This window comes from Asterias amurensis, chromosome 10 (assembly GCF_032118995.1).
Source record: "Asterias amurensis chromosome 10, ASM3211899v1".
Taxonomy (NCBI): Eukaryota; Metazoa; Echinodermata; class Asteroidea; order Forcipulatida; family Asteriidae; genus Asterias; species Asterias amurensis.
In genome coordinates this window covers 10,932,216-10,948,512 of record NC_092657.1, presented here as the reverse complement: position 1 = coordinate 10,948,512, position 16,297 = coordinate 10,932,216, and the positions used below count along the sequence as shown (strand labels likewise).

Below are 16,297 nucleotides of genomic sequence, written 5' to 3'. Positions count from 1 at the left end.
AGAAGTAATTTTTCACAAATTTGATTTCGAGACCTCAAGTTTAAAATTTGAGGTCTCGCAATCAAGCACCTGAAAGCACACAACTACGTGAGACAGGGATGTTTTTTTCTTTCATTATTATCTCGCTACTTCGACTACCGAGTGAGCTCAAATTTTCACAGGTTTGTTATTTATGCATATGTTGAGATGCACCAAGTGAGAAGACTTGTCTTTGACAATAACCAATAGTGTCCACTGTCTTTAAGAGTTGTGGATGAGCGGTTCAGAGCACCAAATTCAAATTGTGGTGTTTCTGATCACCCTAGTGTGGGTTTAACTCTCTGTCATTGCATGTGTGTCCGTAAGGAAGACACTTAACCATTGCTTCGTCCTTTGGTTGGGACATAAAGCCTTCAGACGAAGCAATGGTTAATGTCTAAAACTCCAAGTGTTTGTTTTTGCTTTACTAACTCTAATGTTAATTTGTTTTCAGAAACCTACAAAGCGAGGTATGTCAGTCAAGAAATCTAAAAGGTCAAGAGACTACACCCATGTCCGACCTGTAGGCGTAAAAACCATTGATGAGGTTTTCAAGGTAGGCAAATTGTACAGCGTCATGGCCGAGTGGTTAAGAGTTTCAAATTAATGTTCTGGTTGTAAAAGACACTGGACACTATTGGTAATTGTCGAAGACTAGTCTTCACAGTTGGTGTATCTCAACATATGCAGAAAATAACACACCTGCCAAAAGTTTAGCACAATCGGTCGTCGAAGTTGCGAGATGTAAATGAAAGAAAAAAACACCCTTCGCGCACCATGGTCACACAAAGTTGTGTGCTTTCAGATGCTTGATTTCGAGACCTCAAATTCTAAATCTTAGATCGAAAAATCAAATTCATGGAAAATATGTCACCTCAGAGGGAGCTGCTTCTCACATTGTTTAATATTATCAGTCTCCCCCATTACTCAAAATCAAGAAAGGTTTTTTGATGATAATTACTTTGAGTAATTACCAATAGTGTCTACTGCCGTTAAGTCATTAGAGTGTGGGTGTGAACCCCAGTCGCACGCTTGTTTCCTTGAGCAATATACTTAACTATAAATGTTTCTCTTCACCTTGGGGTAAACATGTAAATGGGCACCTGCTAGAGTGTAGAGGTTAATTGTGTATGAAAAATCTTTTGGAGAGCTATGGTTGCCCAGGTTGTTTACTCACCAGGGAACTGAGAAAGATTATATTGACCAATTGACCAGGGGTCGATTTCACAAAGAGATAAGTGTAGTCTTATCCCGAGTTATAGGCTGAATTACTCTTCCTAACTTACTGTACATTCGCTTTTAATATCTTCTAGACTAGTTTAGGACTGGTGCTAAGTTAGGACTAGTCCTAAGTTAGGAATTGTCTTAACTCTTTGTGAAACCAACCCCTGGGCACTAGTGTTAAACACATTAAGAGGATTATTGTGAAATGCGCTATTTAAGAATTTGTTTGTAACTATTATTAACATCATATTAGTTTTAGGTTTCAACCTTACACGGATGTCCGTTAGCACTTTATTCCTTGTACTTTCCCGAGTTCTGTGTAAAATCTCACAGGCATATAACTCGGTTGGGATACTTTAAGGCATATGTGTGCGATTCGAACCTGCTCAAGAATTGGAAAGGTCTTGGGTTCGGATCCCACCTGAGTAATAAGCCTGTGATTTATTTCAAAGAAAACACATATCGGGTGTATATGTGTAAAACCAAAATGAATATTCTATACTATTAGATACTTAGTTCTTTCAATTAATTTGCAAGTTGATGAATTTTGTTTTATTCTGTTTATCTGTTTATTTACAGGCTTCACTTGCACCTCTCAAAGAGGGTAGTGAATTAAGGGAAAATGTACAGAATGCTATGACTAGGTTCAAGGAGGCTTGTGGTCTAGCATCCATAGCAAACCTTAAGCAGTGTATACGCCTCCTTGCCACCAGACTAGCAGGGTCATCGGATACAGTGACCCTTCGATTGTCCATGAAGGATGACTTAGCTTTCTTGGATGCAGAGGGGAGTGCTCCAGATATGCTCAAGAAGGCTCTCAGTGCATTTGATTTGGTAAGGAAACACCTAATAATAAGACTTTATGCCATAGAAATATATCCCGGAGAATGCTGAGCTTGGCCGCCCTCTGTGTCCTCTGTGGATGCTGTGTATCGATACCACGCAATAAGCGTGTACGGCAAAATGATCATCGTGTGACATGTGTGTATGGCAAATGGCAACATACATACACCGTTGCTCATGATGTCTAAAAACGGCGTACCAACCCATAAAAATGGTCTCACAACGAAATCGCACGCCAATGACACACTCAGCGTTTTCCGGGTTCTATTTATGATCATGATGTCATATCAGTAGTGCGCCCTCACCTAGAGGTAAAAAGACGGCCATTCATGGCCCTAACCTATGCGCTGCGAGTACAATTCTGTGCGCTTTTACCTCTGTGGACCCCCATTTGAATCCAAACTCAGACCTGAGCCATGGATTGGGTTTTCGGTCGCTACCTGGGCCCAATTTCATGGCTCTGCTTACCGCCGCATTCTGCGCTTACGTCACGATTCCCCGCTAACGTGCAAGTGCCGAAATTCTGCGCTAGCCTTGTAAGCGTAGAACGCCTAGTAACGTGGAGTACGTACGCGTAGAAGCCAAAACTTGCCGCTAACCCCTGAAATACGCTTGCCGCAAGCACAGAATTTCCTGCTTCCGTAAGCGCCGATTCTATGCTTACGATAAGCAGAGCCATGAAATTTGGCCAGATTACATTGGTTTTCCACCATTGGGCTTTTCCTCCCACATCTGAAACTGAACATTTCTCTTCATGTCCTATTCATCCTGTTATTGCCTCTGAAAATACTGTAGCAAAAGAACTGTTTCGTCCAGCCAGACACTGAAACCAGTAGACTGTATCAAATAACCGCTTTGTTGCTATGAGATTGGCCATATGGTAGGGCAGACCATGTACGCATCTAAATGTGTACATCAATGAAGCAGGCAGCTTTCCAGTTTGATTTATATGGCACACGCACGCACACTTACACGCACATGCTCACAGACACCATGGGCTCGTATTTGAATGGTATTGTCATAATTCGATACGGTCTATGGAGCTCTTAAGTTGTTTGGAAACATTTTCTTCATATAGATGGATTGCACTAAGCGTCATCAACCGTCATATATGATGAAATGTGCACCCGTGCAAGGCTATCATTGGTATAGAGCTGTGTGTAGTGCGTACACGTATATGCACTTTTACACTGTATATACATCAAATATTGCAGTTGATGACGCTTAGTGTAATCCATCTTTTACCAAAAACCAAACACTACAAATCCATCTAAGGTTGTTTTCCTAGATTGTTTCGGAGTGCAAGACATTGGTACAAATTATTATTATTTTTTATTTTATTCTAGATGGTTTCTGAGAGCAAGACACTGATGGAACAAGCAGACAGTCTAGTTGTAAGAATCGATGAGGTACAGAAAGCTGGATTGGAGTACCATGTAAGTTGACATCATCCCTGATGAATTATGCATAAAGGCACTGGACACCTCTGGTATTTATCAAATCCCCGTATTCTTACTGGGTGTATACCTATACATCTTCCCCTCAGTTTATCGTGCCCAGGACCCATGCTTTGTCATTTGCAGATTGCTCACTCTGGGAACATCGTCATCATCCCGTTGGTTTTAAGGCAGTTGTCCTGTCTGTTCTGGGTTGGCCTGCTTTCTCCGAATGGCTCTCCTCCACTTTGCCCTGTCCGTCGCATCCACTTGCATTGACTCCGAGCAGTTCCTTGTTATTTGACATGGAGCTCTGCCACGTCGGATGTGGTTCCACCCACACTTACGTTGGTACACCTGTGGACCCTTTTTGTATCCTCCTTTATCTCTACATTGCCAAACCACCTCAGCCTGTGCCTCCTCAATACAGTGCCGATCCCCTCCACTCCGACTCTCCTCAGCTCCTCGCTTGACGGCCTGTCAGCCAGATACACCAAACACATCCTCCTGATCATTCTCATCTCTGCTCATTTCTTCTGATGATTGATTCCTTTATCTTCATTCTTTGCAGGACAATCTGAGTTATTTACTTACCAAGGACGGCCTGAAAGGCAAGAGACTCTCCAAGGTAAGACCATTAATCCTATTCATTTTTGGTTTAAACCTTTCACCAATGTGTTTTAGCACTGTATACTTTCCAGAGGTCTGTGAGTAAAATCACAGGCACATAACTTGGTTGGGATTCCGTACCCAGGACCTTTGGAGCTCTAGAACAGATGTATTACAAACTACCTGTCAATTGGTCATCGAAGTTGCAAGAAAATAATGGAAGAAAAAGCACCCTTGTTGGACGACATTGTGTGCTTTCAGATAGGAATCAAAGACTTCTAGCTAGACTGGCTTTTATTATTTTAGTGAGAAATTGCCTCTTTCTCAAAAACTACGTTACTTCAGAGGGAGTCGTTTCCCACAATGTTTTATACCATCAACAGCTCTCCAATGCTTGTTACCAAGTCAGTTTTTAAGTCAGTATTTGTTTTGAGCAATTACCAAACGTGTACCTTCCCTTTCAGCAGCTCTATGAAATTGGCCTCAGGTGGTTGAGTACTAGCACATTAAACTGGTATACAAATATTGACTGCTTCAAGTGCTATGGTTAAAACTATGACTCCCGAGGTGATCCCCGGAGCGTTCTATTTTCCCGAGGCGCGTTCTATTTTCCCGAGGCGAAGCCGAGGGAAAATAGAACACTCCGGGATCACCAAGGGAGTCATAGTTTTTAACCATTGCACGAGTAAAAGCAGTCAATATTTGTTCTATAACACCCCAAACATTTCTAAATACTGTACTATTATTATTAAGTTACAGACCTGAATGCTACAATCCACGGACGATGCGAATACAGATTGCAAACACTTTTACTTACTGTGTTGCATGTAGTGTCGTGCAATCCGAAATGGTTACAGACTATTAATTTATCATCCTCGTACACGCAACGGACGTCTGGGTACTGAGACTAGCGCACGGCGCCGTGTGCTAGTCTTCGGACTAGCGCATGGCAAACCGACGCACTATCACACGGCCGTCGTCTAGCAAAACTAAGACATGTCATGTGACGCGCTTTAAACCAATGAGCAGGCAGAATACTTGCAAGGGGTGTTATAAAGGTCATTATGAGTAAATTTGTTCTGTTCAAGCCAAAATGATTAATGTTCCACCTAAGCAATGACAAGAATATGTGGGTGTGTTTGTTATAATATTTTATATATTTTATTTTCACTGTAAATTTCCTTTTTACTTCTCAGGCATCAGAGAACTTTGCTTGGAATATCAGGGTTTTGAAAGGCCAAGCTGATCTCCTCTCTAGATCCAAGAAGGAGTGCCAGGATTGGATGAGACAGGTAGAGCTAGAGCTATTGTTTTAGGGAGGGAGGTTGGGGATATTTCCTTCTTAAAGGGACACGTTGCCTTGAATTGGGCAAGTTGGTCTATAAAAAAAACGTTTTGAATCCATTTGTTATAAAATGCCTGGTTTTCCTCTGACTAACCTGACATGCCCATTTGTTGAAAAGGTCAACCGTGTTAGTTCCCAAAGTTAAAGGAAAACTAACAGATCATAAAACCACACAGGCATATTTGTGACCCAGCACGAGTAAATGAGACACTTTGAGGTGAAAATGAAAATTGAGATTTTGATTTCATCATGTAAAGCTTAGTCACAGGATTAAAATGACACCTTACTGACCTCTATAGTGTTTACGGTTGTGAAGTTGTGGTCGGTCAAAGGTCGCAGGTCACCAACAATATTCAAATTCAAGTTTACCACAAACAGGCTCTTAAACAAACGGTTCATTTTCTTTATTGCTAATTTTGCATGTAAATTCAAAACACCATAGCAACCAGACATATAAATTAAGATACTAACACAACATTTGTTGTTTACGTAGAACTGATCTTTATTTACATTACTGGACGGAAATTCATTATCTTTGGTTTGAGAAACTTATCTCAAAATAAACATTAAAAAAACACATTTTTGGGCAAAATATCAACAGAAATACATGTTCCGTCTCAACAGAGACAGTATTCGCCAATTCGTCAGAATTTTTAGACTTGCAGATTTGTTTGTTAGAAATAAAAAATAAAAAATATATATCAATATTTTTGAGTTGAATTCTGATGGAAGGTCATATATAAAATCAAATTGGCAGTTTCCTTAAATATTTTTTTTTGGGGTGGAAAGAGATAAAAATTGCATTTTTTTAAATTTAGAAAAAAAAAATTGGTATTTACATAGCAACCAGGCACACACATGACAAAATATGATCAGACACCAAGTCTCTGGCCCGTTCGGCGACAATTGCCTCCCCGACGTGCAAGGCATCGATTCCGTGGGCACCATTTCCGTCGTCAAATGGAACGAGAGCTGCACTGTGATGGTGAACGTCTGCTTCCTCTAGCTCGTCGAGCTCCCCTTTGCTGTCGGCATCATCACCATCATCGGTACCCCCATCATCGCTGTCGCTATCTTCGTCGTTTGCAAAGTAATCATGTATAAAACTTTCCCACTTCCCCCCATCTTCCCTGATTTCATCGCGATTAATTAAATTGCAACCCCTAATATTGTTTAGAAGCTCAGATATCAACTTCTCCTGGGGATCCATGATCTGACAGTGTTAATCATTCCCGCAGGAATGGGTCATTTAAAGCCCATTGTGCATGTGATTACGCATGCGTAGTCTAATTTTTTACGACTGCGCAATCGCAGAATGACGTAGCCCCTATCAGATGATCTCAAACAACCAATCACGTACGGTTTACTGAAACACGGAAGGAGTCGACTCTTGTTCCAGATAACATTTTTTATTGGAGCTATAACGATTGTTTTCATTGGATTAGAAATGCCCTTTGACCCTTTACAGAATGTCCGATTCCGTGACACAAAGATAGCGTCATTCCGTGACACAAAGATGGCGTCATTCGACGGTGTTTACGACTCGCTGTGAATCGTTAGAAAACGACTAAGATTATGGTTTAAAATTGACAAGTTTTGGGGGTTTCTGAAGATGATATGCCCCAGGAAATAAAACAAAAAAATGATTTTTGTTGCCCCATGTGCATTTTTTTGCACTCAGGGGGGCCTAACGAGAAAACGCCAATGCCGCAATCCGTCTCATTTACTCGCGCTGAGTCACATTTGTGTGGATCTTTATATTCTACTTTTTTAAGATCTTTCCAACAATGCATTTCATAACAAACTCGCCCGATCCAAGCCAACGTGTCCCTAAGATTCAAAGATTCAAATACCTGGGAGAGTTTCATTGGTTCAAACAGTGTGGTAGTGTTTCTCTGGTATTGAGTAATAAGGGAATAAAATAGTTGACATCGAGGTCTTAAACTGCCAATTAGAACCAGCAGGGTCGTGGCCTTGTGACAAAGAAACAAGCTGAAGCGAGGTCCTTCATTGCACGGCCACGACCCTAGAAGGTTTTAAACTGATGTATTGGACCGAATCACTACTCTTTTGTCAGGCTTGTGAGACTGTATCATTTACGCTGAATTGCACGTTTTACATTTTCCCATTCCCTGTTTGTGTGGGCTCTGCTTTATTTTCCCAAGAAAAATATTCATACTATATTCATACGGGTGGTAACTATTTTTAATTGATGAGGCAACTTGTTAGTAATCAGTAAATCAACTGAATCTTGATGTTTATGCATTTTTATTGACGACCTTACACTCTCATTTCTTTCAATCTCTTGAAACCCAGATCCAGGAGGCAGGAACGGCCCTAGGTCTGATGTCATCTGTTGAGCCAGAACCGGAACCAGACCGAATCAGCGAAGCAGAAAGCTGATGACCGCCACCAAAACGTTCCATTACATTTTTTAAGTAAATGTTTTTAGTCCTGTCAGTCATCAGGTGCCCCTTTAAGGTTGAAAAGTGACTTTTTTTAGGTAGTAAAATATACATGTTGTTGTACATGGTCCTTAAGACTGCTCAATTTAATTCTCAGAAGCAACCAGAGGTGGGTTTCACAAAGAGTTACTTAAGACAAGTCTTATCTCGTCCTTACTCGATCTCTTACCCGTCCTTGCTTATGAATAACCTTCAGTTTATCTCCGAGGACGGGCCTTTGTGAAATCGACCACTGGTACATATACCATTTATGACTGGTATCATATGTTTGCTTTGCAAATGATTGTTAAGCAAGTTTTCCTGCTTACCTATCTCTATGAAGTTGGCTCCTTACACAATTTCATCAAGCCTGTAAGCACATAAAAATTGCTGAGCACAGACATACCTTGCTTTGCAGAAACAGGTATCGATAACCAGGGAAATTTACATGTAGTTTACATTGCTATGACTGGTGCCCACTTTGGCTTAGCTAGGAGATTTGATAATCAGCATTTTCTGCCTGACAGTTTGTTTGCCTTGCCTGTTCAAAGCTGTGGAAATCTTCCAGTAGCAATGTGAATCTAAGTGTGCAAAAGCACTTTGATGCTCAGCAAGTTTATATTAATCACAACTCATTGAATCCTGGCATGACTGTTATCTCCATCATGATGGCTGGAGCTAGATTCAAGATAGCTGATGACTTGAGTGGAGACCACCAATCACCCTTCCTGACTTGGAAGCTGCTACTTAAACATGATCGTTAACCTTACTGCGTGGAACAAAAGTTTTGTCAACTTTTCTGACGGTGGTTGTCTGGGTCATTGTGTACACATATTATCTTACCAAGATGGCTGCAGTGAAATACTGGTTTTTGTAGAGATTGTAGAACAGGGTAGTTCAAACATAAATAGTTATGTTTATTAATAGATATTGTACTTGTAAATACACTGTGGCGATTTTCAGAGGGTCAAAGTTCCAAAACAAAATTATTTCTGAACTACATTTTGAGAGAAGAAGAGTCAGATTGCGATGGATGGTAAAAGTCATCTAAGAATATCACTTCTAGAGTCTATTTGTACACCATGGCAAAGCAAACAGTTACATTATTGACAACTGTCAACCGTTATCCACTGTACAATAGACCGAGCCATTAAGCTCTGCCCCGTTGCAAATTGACCAGTCACAACGCAACAAAGGTCCGACAAATGAAGTCCGACATGCGTGCGCGTATGTGGTGCGCGCGACAGAGCTGTGCAGTAGAAAGGCATTGGAGAGGCTCACGTGCTCTTGCTCACACGTGCGTCGTGGGCAGAGCTTTATGGATCAGTCTACTGTTACACGCTGTAATGGCAACTTTACACACTGTATTTCACAAGGATGCGAAAAATGCAACTGCTTCAAAAATAACCAGAGTACTTGTTCACAGCTATTCACGACAGCAAAATTTACTGATACAAACACAATCAGACATGAGTGACACACTCCTGCGATCCTTGTAGCTTGAGTTTTACTATATTGCGCCTGCAGCAAACATTGCTACATTTCATCTTGAGAATTAAAAATTAGCCGCGACTAGGGTAGTTGTGACTATTTGAGGTGCGACTAGTAGAATAACAAATTTCCCTAGTCGCCCAGTGCTAATGACCAGTGAAACTTGTTCTACCATTGCAACAAAGATTTGTGTGTGGCATAAAATAACAAAATATAGCTATCTACCTCACAGTGTACGATTAGCTTTACCAACCAATGATGATCAGTTTAGATGTGCTAAGCTACCCTTTTTCAACAAATGGTTACATACAGGGCCCAATTTCATAGAACTGCTTATTGACCGATTTTGTGCTTTCTGTGTGGTTTCCATTTCATAGCGCTGCCGTAAACGTAAGCACACGAAAGGTGAGCTAACCTTCCGGCGCTTACTGCACAAAAATAAATGATGTCACAATGCAAATCCGTGGTAAACACGCAATATGGCCGCCTGATTTGTCTGCTAACCAGTGATATACACTTGCACCTTTCCAAACTTAGTCTGCTACAGTAACCACGAAAATGTGCTTACTGTTAAGCAGCGCTTTGAAATTGGGCCCTGATCCTGTCCTTTATTTGCTTGCCATAACAATTTAAGGATTTACAGTTGCACATTGAGTTAGTTTTGTTGTTGATATCATAAATATTGTCATCACCTTGGTTTGAAATTAAAACACAGTCTGTTTTGGATTGTTTAGTGTCAATGGCGTAAACTGAGGGAGAGAGCAACATACTGGAGGCTTATCAAACCCCAGCCCCCCCCCCCCCCTCCTCTGCTCAGATAAATAGTTAAAGGATGACATTGCCTTGGATCGGTCGAGTTGGTCTTTGAAAAGCGTTTGTTATAAAGTGCACTTGGGTAGAAAGATAATGTAAAAGTAGAATACAATGATCCACACAAACATGCCTCAAAATTGCACGGTTTTCCTTTTACCTCGTCGACTAACACGGTCGGCCATTTATGGGAGTCAAACTTTCGCACAAACGTTCGCACAGTAAAAGGAAAACCACACAATTTCCGAGGCAAATTTGTGTGGATCATTGTATTCCACTTTTACAATGTCATCTTTCCAACCATATGCATTTTATAGAAAACGGTTACAAAACACTTTTTATAGACCAACTCGTTCGATCAAAGGCAAAGTGTTCCTTAACATATGATCATGTGAACATGTTTGGTTTATGCCACTGTTTAGTTGTGAAGGTCTGTTTGTCTTAGTTCAGTATTTATTGTTTTAGTTTTGTTTTAGTTTTAGGGGTTTGTGATACTTGCGTTTATATTTATTTGCTTCATTGCTTTGGACGTACAAATTATTTATAGATGTATATATAAATTTGATTTTCTTTTTATAATTTATAAGTTGAAAAATGTATGGTTGTATAAAACATTATTTTATGTTTCGCAGTCATTATTTCAAAATTTGTAGGATCTCACTTATGGCATAAAGACATACTTTTTGTATAACGTATTTTTTGAAACAAAGTGTATAATTCTTAACAAATAACCAATTTTGATTCTTCAGATTGAATGAAGTAGTGCAATTGGATCTAAACTGCAATACTTGAAATTGTAATTTCTTGCCATGGTTAGTCACAGTTACACATCAACTGATTTTTGGCCAGGATGAAAGGGTTAATTGAAACAAAGTCTATCATCCAAATCAGTTTGAACATAATGAGAAATGACCAAACAGATAATTTTAAGGGTGGCAGAGGCATAACTGATCAGTTTACATTGTTAGAAAATTATAAAAAACAATGATAATGGACTGTGTAGGATAATCATTGTTAAAGGATTTGAGTACTATTTGTATGACACACAACACTATGTCCAATGGTAGAAAGTTTCTCCAAAAAAATAACTTCCCGAGGTGCAATAGTTTTTGAGAAAGGAGTAAAACAATTGGCAAAACTTGTTAATACGTTAATTGACATTGCTAAAAAAATACCTTTCGTTTTTAATGAGACAATAATTGTTTTTTTTACATTTTGTTTTACACAATTCTCAAAAAACTACAGCACCTCTACTATCATTATAAACTGTGTAAGTTTAATGTAAATCTGTGGACATTGTGTTTTGTATTACAAAAAGTACCCAGACCTTTGAATAATGAACATTTACTGTCAATGTGAATAATGTAAAAAGGTGTTTGATGCATACATGTAATTATTATAAATATGGCTTGCTTTGACAAAACACAATCTACGCACCCAGCTCTATGCTAAAAAAACTCTGTTGATTTTTCTTTGTCCTGTGCAATAACCAAGAGATGTTTATCAACATTTAGTTTTAAACACAGTGAACTTTAAAGGGAGACATTGCCTTGGATAGGGCGAGTTTGTCTATAAAAATTGTTTGTAACCGTTTGTTATGAAATGCAGATGGTTAAAGATGATTTAAATGTATAATACAATGATCTACAAGAATGCCTCGAAATTGCATGGTGTTTTTTTTTCGGTGTGATGATCAAACACGGCACGCCATTTTGAGAGTCAAACATTTGACTCCTCATCAAAACGGCACAATGTGTTAGTTCACATAAAATTTAAACAGTGCAACTTTGAAGCGTATTTATGTTGAATTGAATTATACTTCTAAATCATCTTTCTAACCATATGCAATTCAGAACAAACGGTTACAGACTTTATAAACCAACTCGCCCTATCCAAGGCAATGTGTCCCTTTCCCTCATTGTGAGGACATCTTTTGCTTTCAGGGCCACATTTAATATGTAATCCAACACTCGCAGTTGACACAATAAGTGTGGGCATTACTTACCAAGAACAATATAGTGGCTTAAGACTCGCAATGTTATACTTATTATGAAAAAATGTCACTTATTATGAACTAAAGTGCTATTTGATTGGCTCAAAGTGATGTATGGGTATTTAATTACCATGTCAGTGCAACAAAGCTTCAGAACAGCAACACAAATTTCTTGAAGTTTCAGCATCCACAGTTGAAAGATTTTTGAAGGTGCCCAGAACATTATTAGATACAATCTTGTTGCAATGAGGGAAATGATGATTGGTGAGAATGCATCATAAATGACCTTTGTTGCACTGAGACAATTGATAATGTATTTATTTTAATTTCGTTTGCGCCCTTCAAGTTATGCTCACACAATTTGACATAATGTGTATCCTTGAGTTGACAAAGTCTTTTTAAATCCAATCACAGTTGGAACATTACAATCATTTGCAACCGTAGTATCCTTCAACTCGAAGGATTGTTTGCTTATGATGTCTTTGTGAAGAAAAAAGATTTTGAGTTGTCATGCTTTCGGAAAGTAGTATATTTTTGTCACTTCACATGGAGTTATATACGTTTTACTTCAGTTAAAGACAGTGTACACTATTGGTAATTGTCAAAGGCCAGTCTTCTCACTTAGTGTATCTCAACATATGCATAAAATAACAAACCTGTGAAAATTTGAGCTTGATCGGTCGTCGGAGTTGTGAGATAACTATGAAAGAAAAAAACACCCTTGTCACACGAAGTTGTGTGCTTTCAGATGCTTGATTTCGAGACCTCAAGTTCTAAACTTGAGGTCTCGAAATCAAATTCGTGGAAAATTACTTCTTCCTCCAAAACTACGTCACTTCAAAGGAAGACGTTTCTCACAATGCTTTATACTACCAACCTCTCCCCATTACTCGTTACCAAGTGACGTTTTATGCCAATTTTCTTTTTTAGTAATTACCAATAGTGTCCACTCCCTTTAAATTCTGTGATGTGCACAAGTAAATTTTGATCCCAAAGAAGTTATATTTCTTATCAACATTGTTTATACATACATACAGTTATATTTGACTCAAAGAATTGTAAGGGTTACATGCGAAATAAGACTGTTAAGTTTGTATCTTCGTTTGTAAGAATTACAGTAACATGTTATCTATCTTTCTTTTTAGGGCTCTCCATGGCCCAATTTCATAGAGCTGCTTAACTTTGCTTAAGCAAAAAATTCATTGCTTAGTAAAATCAGATTATCGGCCAAGACTCCGCTCAATTGTTATGCTAAGTAAACAACAGCTAAATACTAGTCATAAGTAATGTATATGGCATGAAATTTTGGCCAGTAACATGTGTAAAATAAGCGAGCTATTTTCGTGCTTAAGCAATTTTTTTGCTTAAGCAGCTCTATGAAATTGGCCCCATATATTAATCCATGATATGTAGTAAACTTCACAACACATAAATATATCATGTGGTTTAGGGTCTGTGTACGTTTGGTAGGGACTCTGAAATCAAATGCCAAAAATGTTCGTGGTTAGAAGTACATCAGCCTTGGATAGTATTCACTTTGAAGAACTTTGGTTATACAAAACTATTCAATTTTTATCCCCCAACCATAAGAAGCGTAACACCTCTAAGAAGGTGTATATGTGTGGTCTTATTCAAACTGGATTTTCGGAGATATCCCAAAAACCAAACACTTTTTGAAATGTCTGTTAAAGAATCAACATTAATGTAGGATTGAAATATAAAAGGTGTCGAGCACCAAATGTATACGGACCCTTAAAACAAATTCGATCTAAGGGAAACTGAAATGGAATTATAACACTAAACAAACAAAAACTAACGGCAGATACAAAATACCGTACATATTGTTTTTATGAAGAACCAACAAAATCTGTAAAAAAAATTTGGATGTTAAATTTGCATCTTGGATAAAGAATTATATTATGTGTGCTACACCTTTCCACTGATCTATCCACTTTCACACCTCACCTGGATGGTGATTTACATAGATTTATATATAATAGAACTTGAGGGTGTGCACAATGTTGTTAAAACGAGCATTTTGTAACTGAAGAGATCTGGGCACATTTCATGGAGCTACTCAAGCATAAAAATAAGCTGAGAGAACAACATTATGCTAATCAGAATAAGGTCACCTGCCAAAGTAAGTACCATGTCACTGCACAGTTTGTGACTGGTATCTTGCTCACTATTGCTAAGCAGGGAATTGTTAAGCAGTATTTTCTGCTTAGGCAGCTCTTTGATAATGGGCCATGTTTGTCAATGGTTGGACGTTGTTGTGTGTGTTTGAATAACAGTTCCCTCCCTTACAAAAAAGACATTTATTATAAGCATCCTTTAGTAGGAAAAATTCCTCTAGAATCCTCTACTAGGATTCTTTTGGGATTATTTTTCATCAATTTAGTCTTTTGTTCATACTTCCTAAATTCCTATCACACTTGTTTTCTTTCTTTTTAGGGCTAGTTCTATTATGTATCTCTGTGTGTTTTTTTCACAGACTTTCAAAGGAACCCAGTATACAGTGCTTTTAAAACACTTATTGGTGCCTGGATAAATCATCTGTAACTACTTTGCATACTGGACAGGCAGATATGAATATTACAAGAAGGCATGGTTAAAAATTTTACTTATAGCTTATAATGAATATGATAGTACTAAATAATGCTAGAGATTGGATTATATGTAAAAATTGGCAGTACAAGAATTTCCATGTTTATAAGATATCATAAATATATATGATTGTATATATATATAGCGAATGAAGGAATAGTACTTCAGTAAGTTTGTCCACAGTCACGGTAGGCATGAGCTGTAATTATTATTATTTATATTATTCCATGTGTGACGTTTGCACATTGTGGTTGATCATGTGCAAAGTAGTTGCCAATGCGCACACCAGAATAAATAACGTATAATGACTTTAAACAGTATAGTCGATATTCATCCTGTTTTTCAGTTTTCTTGTATGTGTCACTGATATCTATTTTATTTTTTCATACTTTTCTTCATATTTTTAAAGCATACTTTATTTAACAAGCACTCTCTTATTAGAAAAAAAAGAATGCAAGAAATAAAATTCTTAAGGAGTTGCTTATTTTAATAAAGGTACTCTTTTTGCAAGCTGTCCGTGGAATACTTCACAAAACATATAAAGTAATATTAGGGATGAGATTCTTCAAAAATGAAAAGGTCTGAAATTTATCGTAGGTCTGAAATTTATCGAGAGCGCAAGCACAAAACCACATTGGCTGAAGTGCCCGACAATTTAGCAGATACACCACGTGTACTACATGTACTATGTACATTTAAGTGCACCATGCATACAATGTACATTGTACATGTGTTACACTGTACAGTTTGTACATATTCATATAAATATTAGGCTGTGGTAACAATGTTGAAGTCTTATACAGTTATTGAGTATGATATTAAATATTATATTGTGTTTGTCTTTCCCCGCTGCTTTATTGCTCTAGAGTGGGTTTTCTTTGCCTCTTTCGCTGCTACCATCATAACAACCTTAGCTGATCGTTTGCTGGCAACTTTGTCTTGAGCAACTTTGAGTAGCTTCTTGATTTCTTCCTTGCGTTTTATCTCCTCTTCTTTCTCCTGAGTGTACAGTTTGTGTGCCTCTTGGACACATTTTGTCAACTCACAGTTTTACTTTGTCAAAATTCTTGTCCTGCATGGCTAAGTAATTCACACTCGACCTTCCCACAGCCCTTAGTTTTTCCTACGGTAGATCTCCATAACCAGGTGTAGGTACAAATCCCTATCAGCTCTATCAATTAGAAATGCATGATAGAATATGGTGCAGGCATCCAAAAGACGCACTGTGTCAATGGTAACATCCAGGACTGACAACCAGCGTGTCGCAACATAGCATTCTGGCGATGTGAACTTATTTCTCAGACATGTGCAGATCTCACTCAAGAATTCACGCAGGTCACTTGACCACTTAAAATCGTTGAACATAACACGAACAAGTCCTTCAACATGGTAGTCAAAAGGTTTACACACCCTTTTACAAGCATTATGGATGTTGTTACAAGAATCTCCACCAATGTCCAGTAACTGTGGTGCCTTT

At 38.4% G+C, this 16,297-nt stretch overlaps 1 protein-coding gene across 2 annotated transcripts in view; it reads left to right on the top strand.

The window, feature by feature from the left end:
* LOC139942859 (inactive phospholipase C-like protein 2) overlaps positions 1–15,118 on the top strand; it is a 204,121-nt gene extending 189,003 nt beyond the window's left edge. For both annotated transcript variants that reach the window (XM_071939649.1, XM_071939650.1), the window contains exons 22-27: positions 473–574; positions 1,822–2,076; positions 3,432–3,521; positions 4,093–4,149; positions 5,327–5,422; positions 7,792–15,118. In XM_071939649.1, coding sequence (XP_071795750.1) covers positions 473–574; positions 1,822–2,076; positions 3,432–3,521; positions 4,093–4,149; positions 5,327–5,422; positions 7,792–7,878 — 687 coding nt within the window. In that variant the 3' untranslated portion in view covers positions 7,879–15,118. The remainder of the gene's footprint in view (positions 1–472; positions 575–1,821; positions 2,077–3,431; positions 3,522–4,092; positions 4,150–5,326; positions 5,423–7,791) is intronic.
* Positions 15,119–16,297: the final 1,179 nt, after the last annotated feature.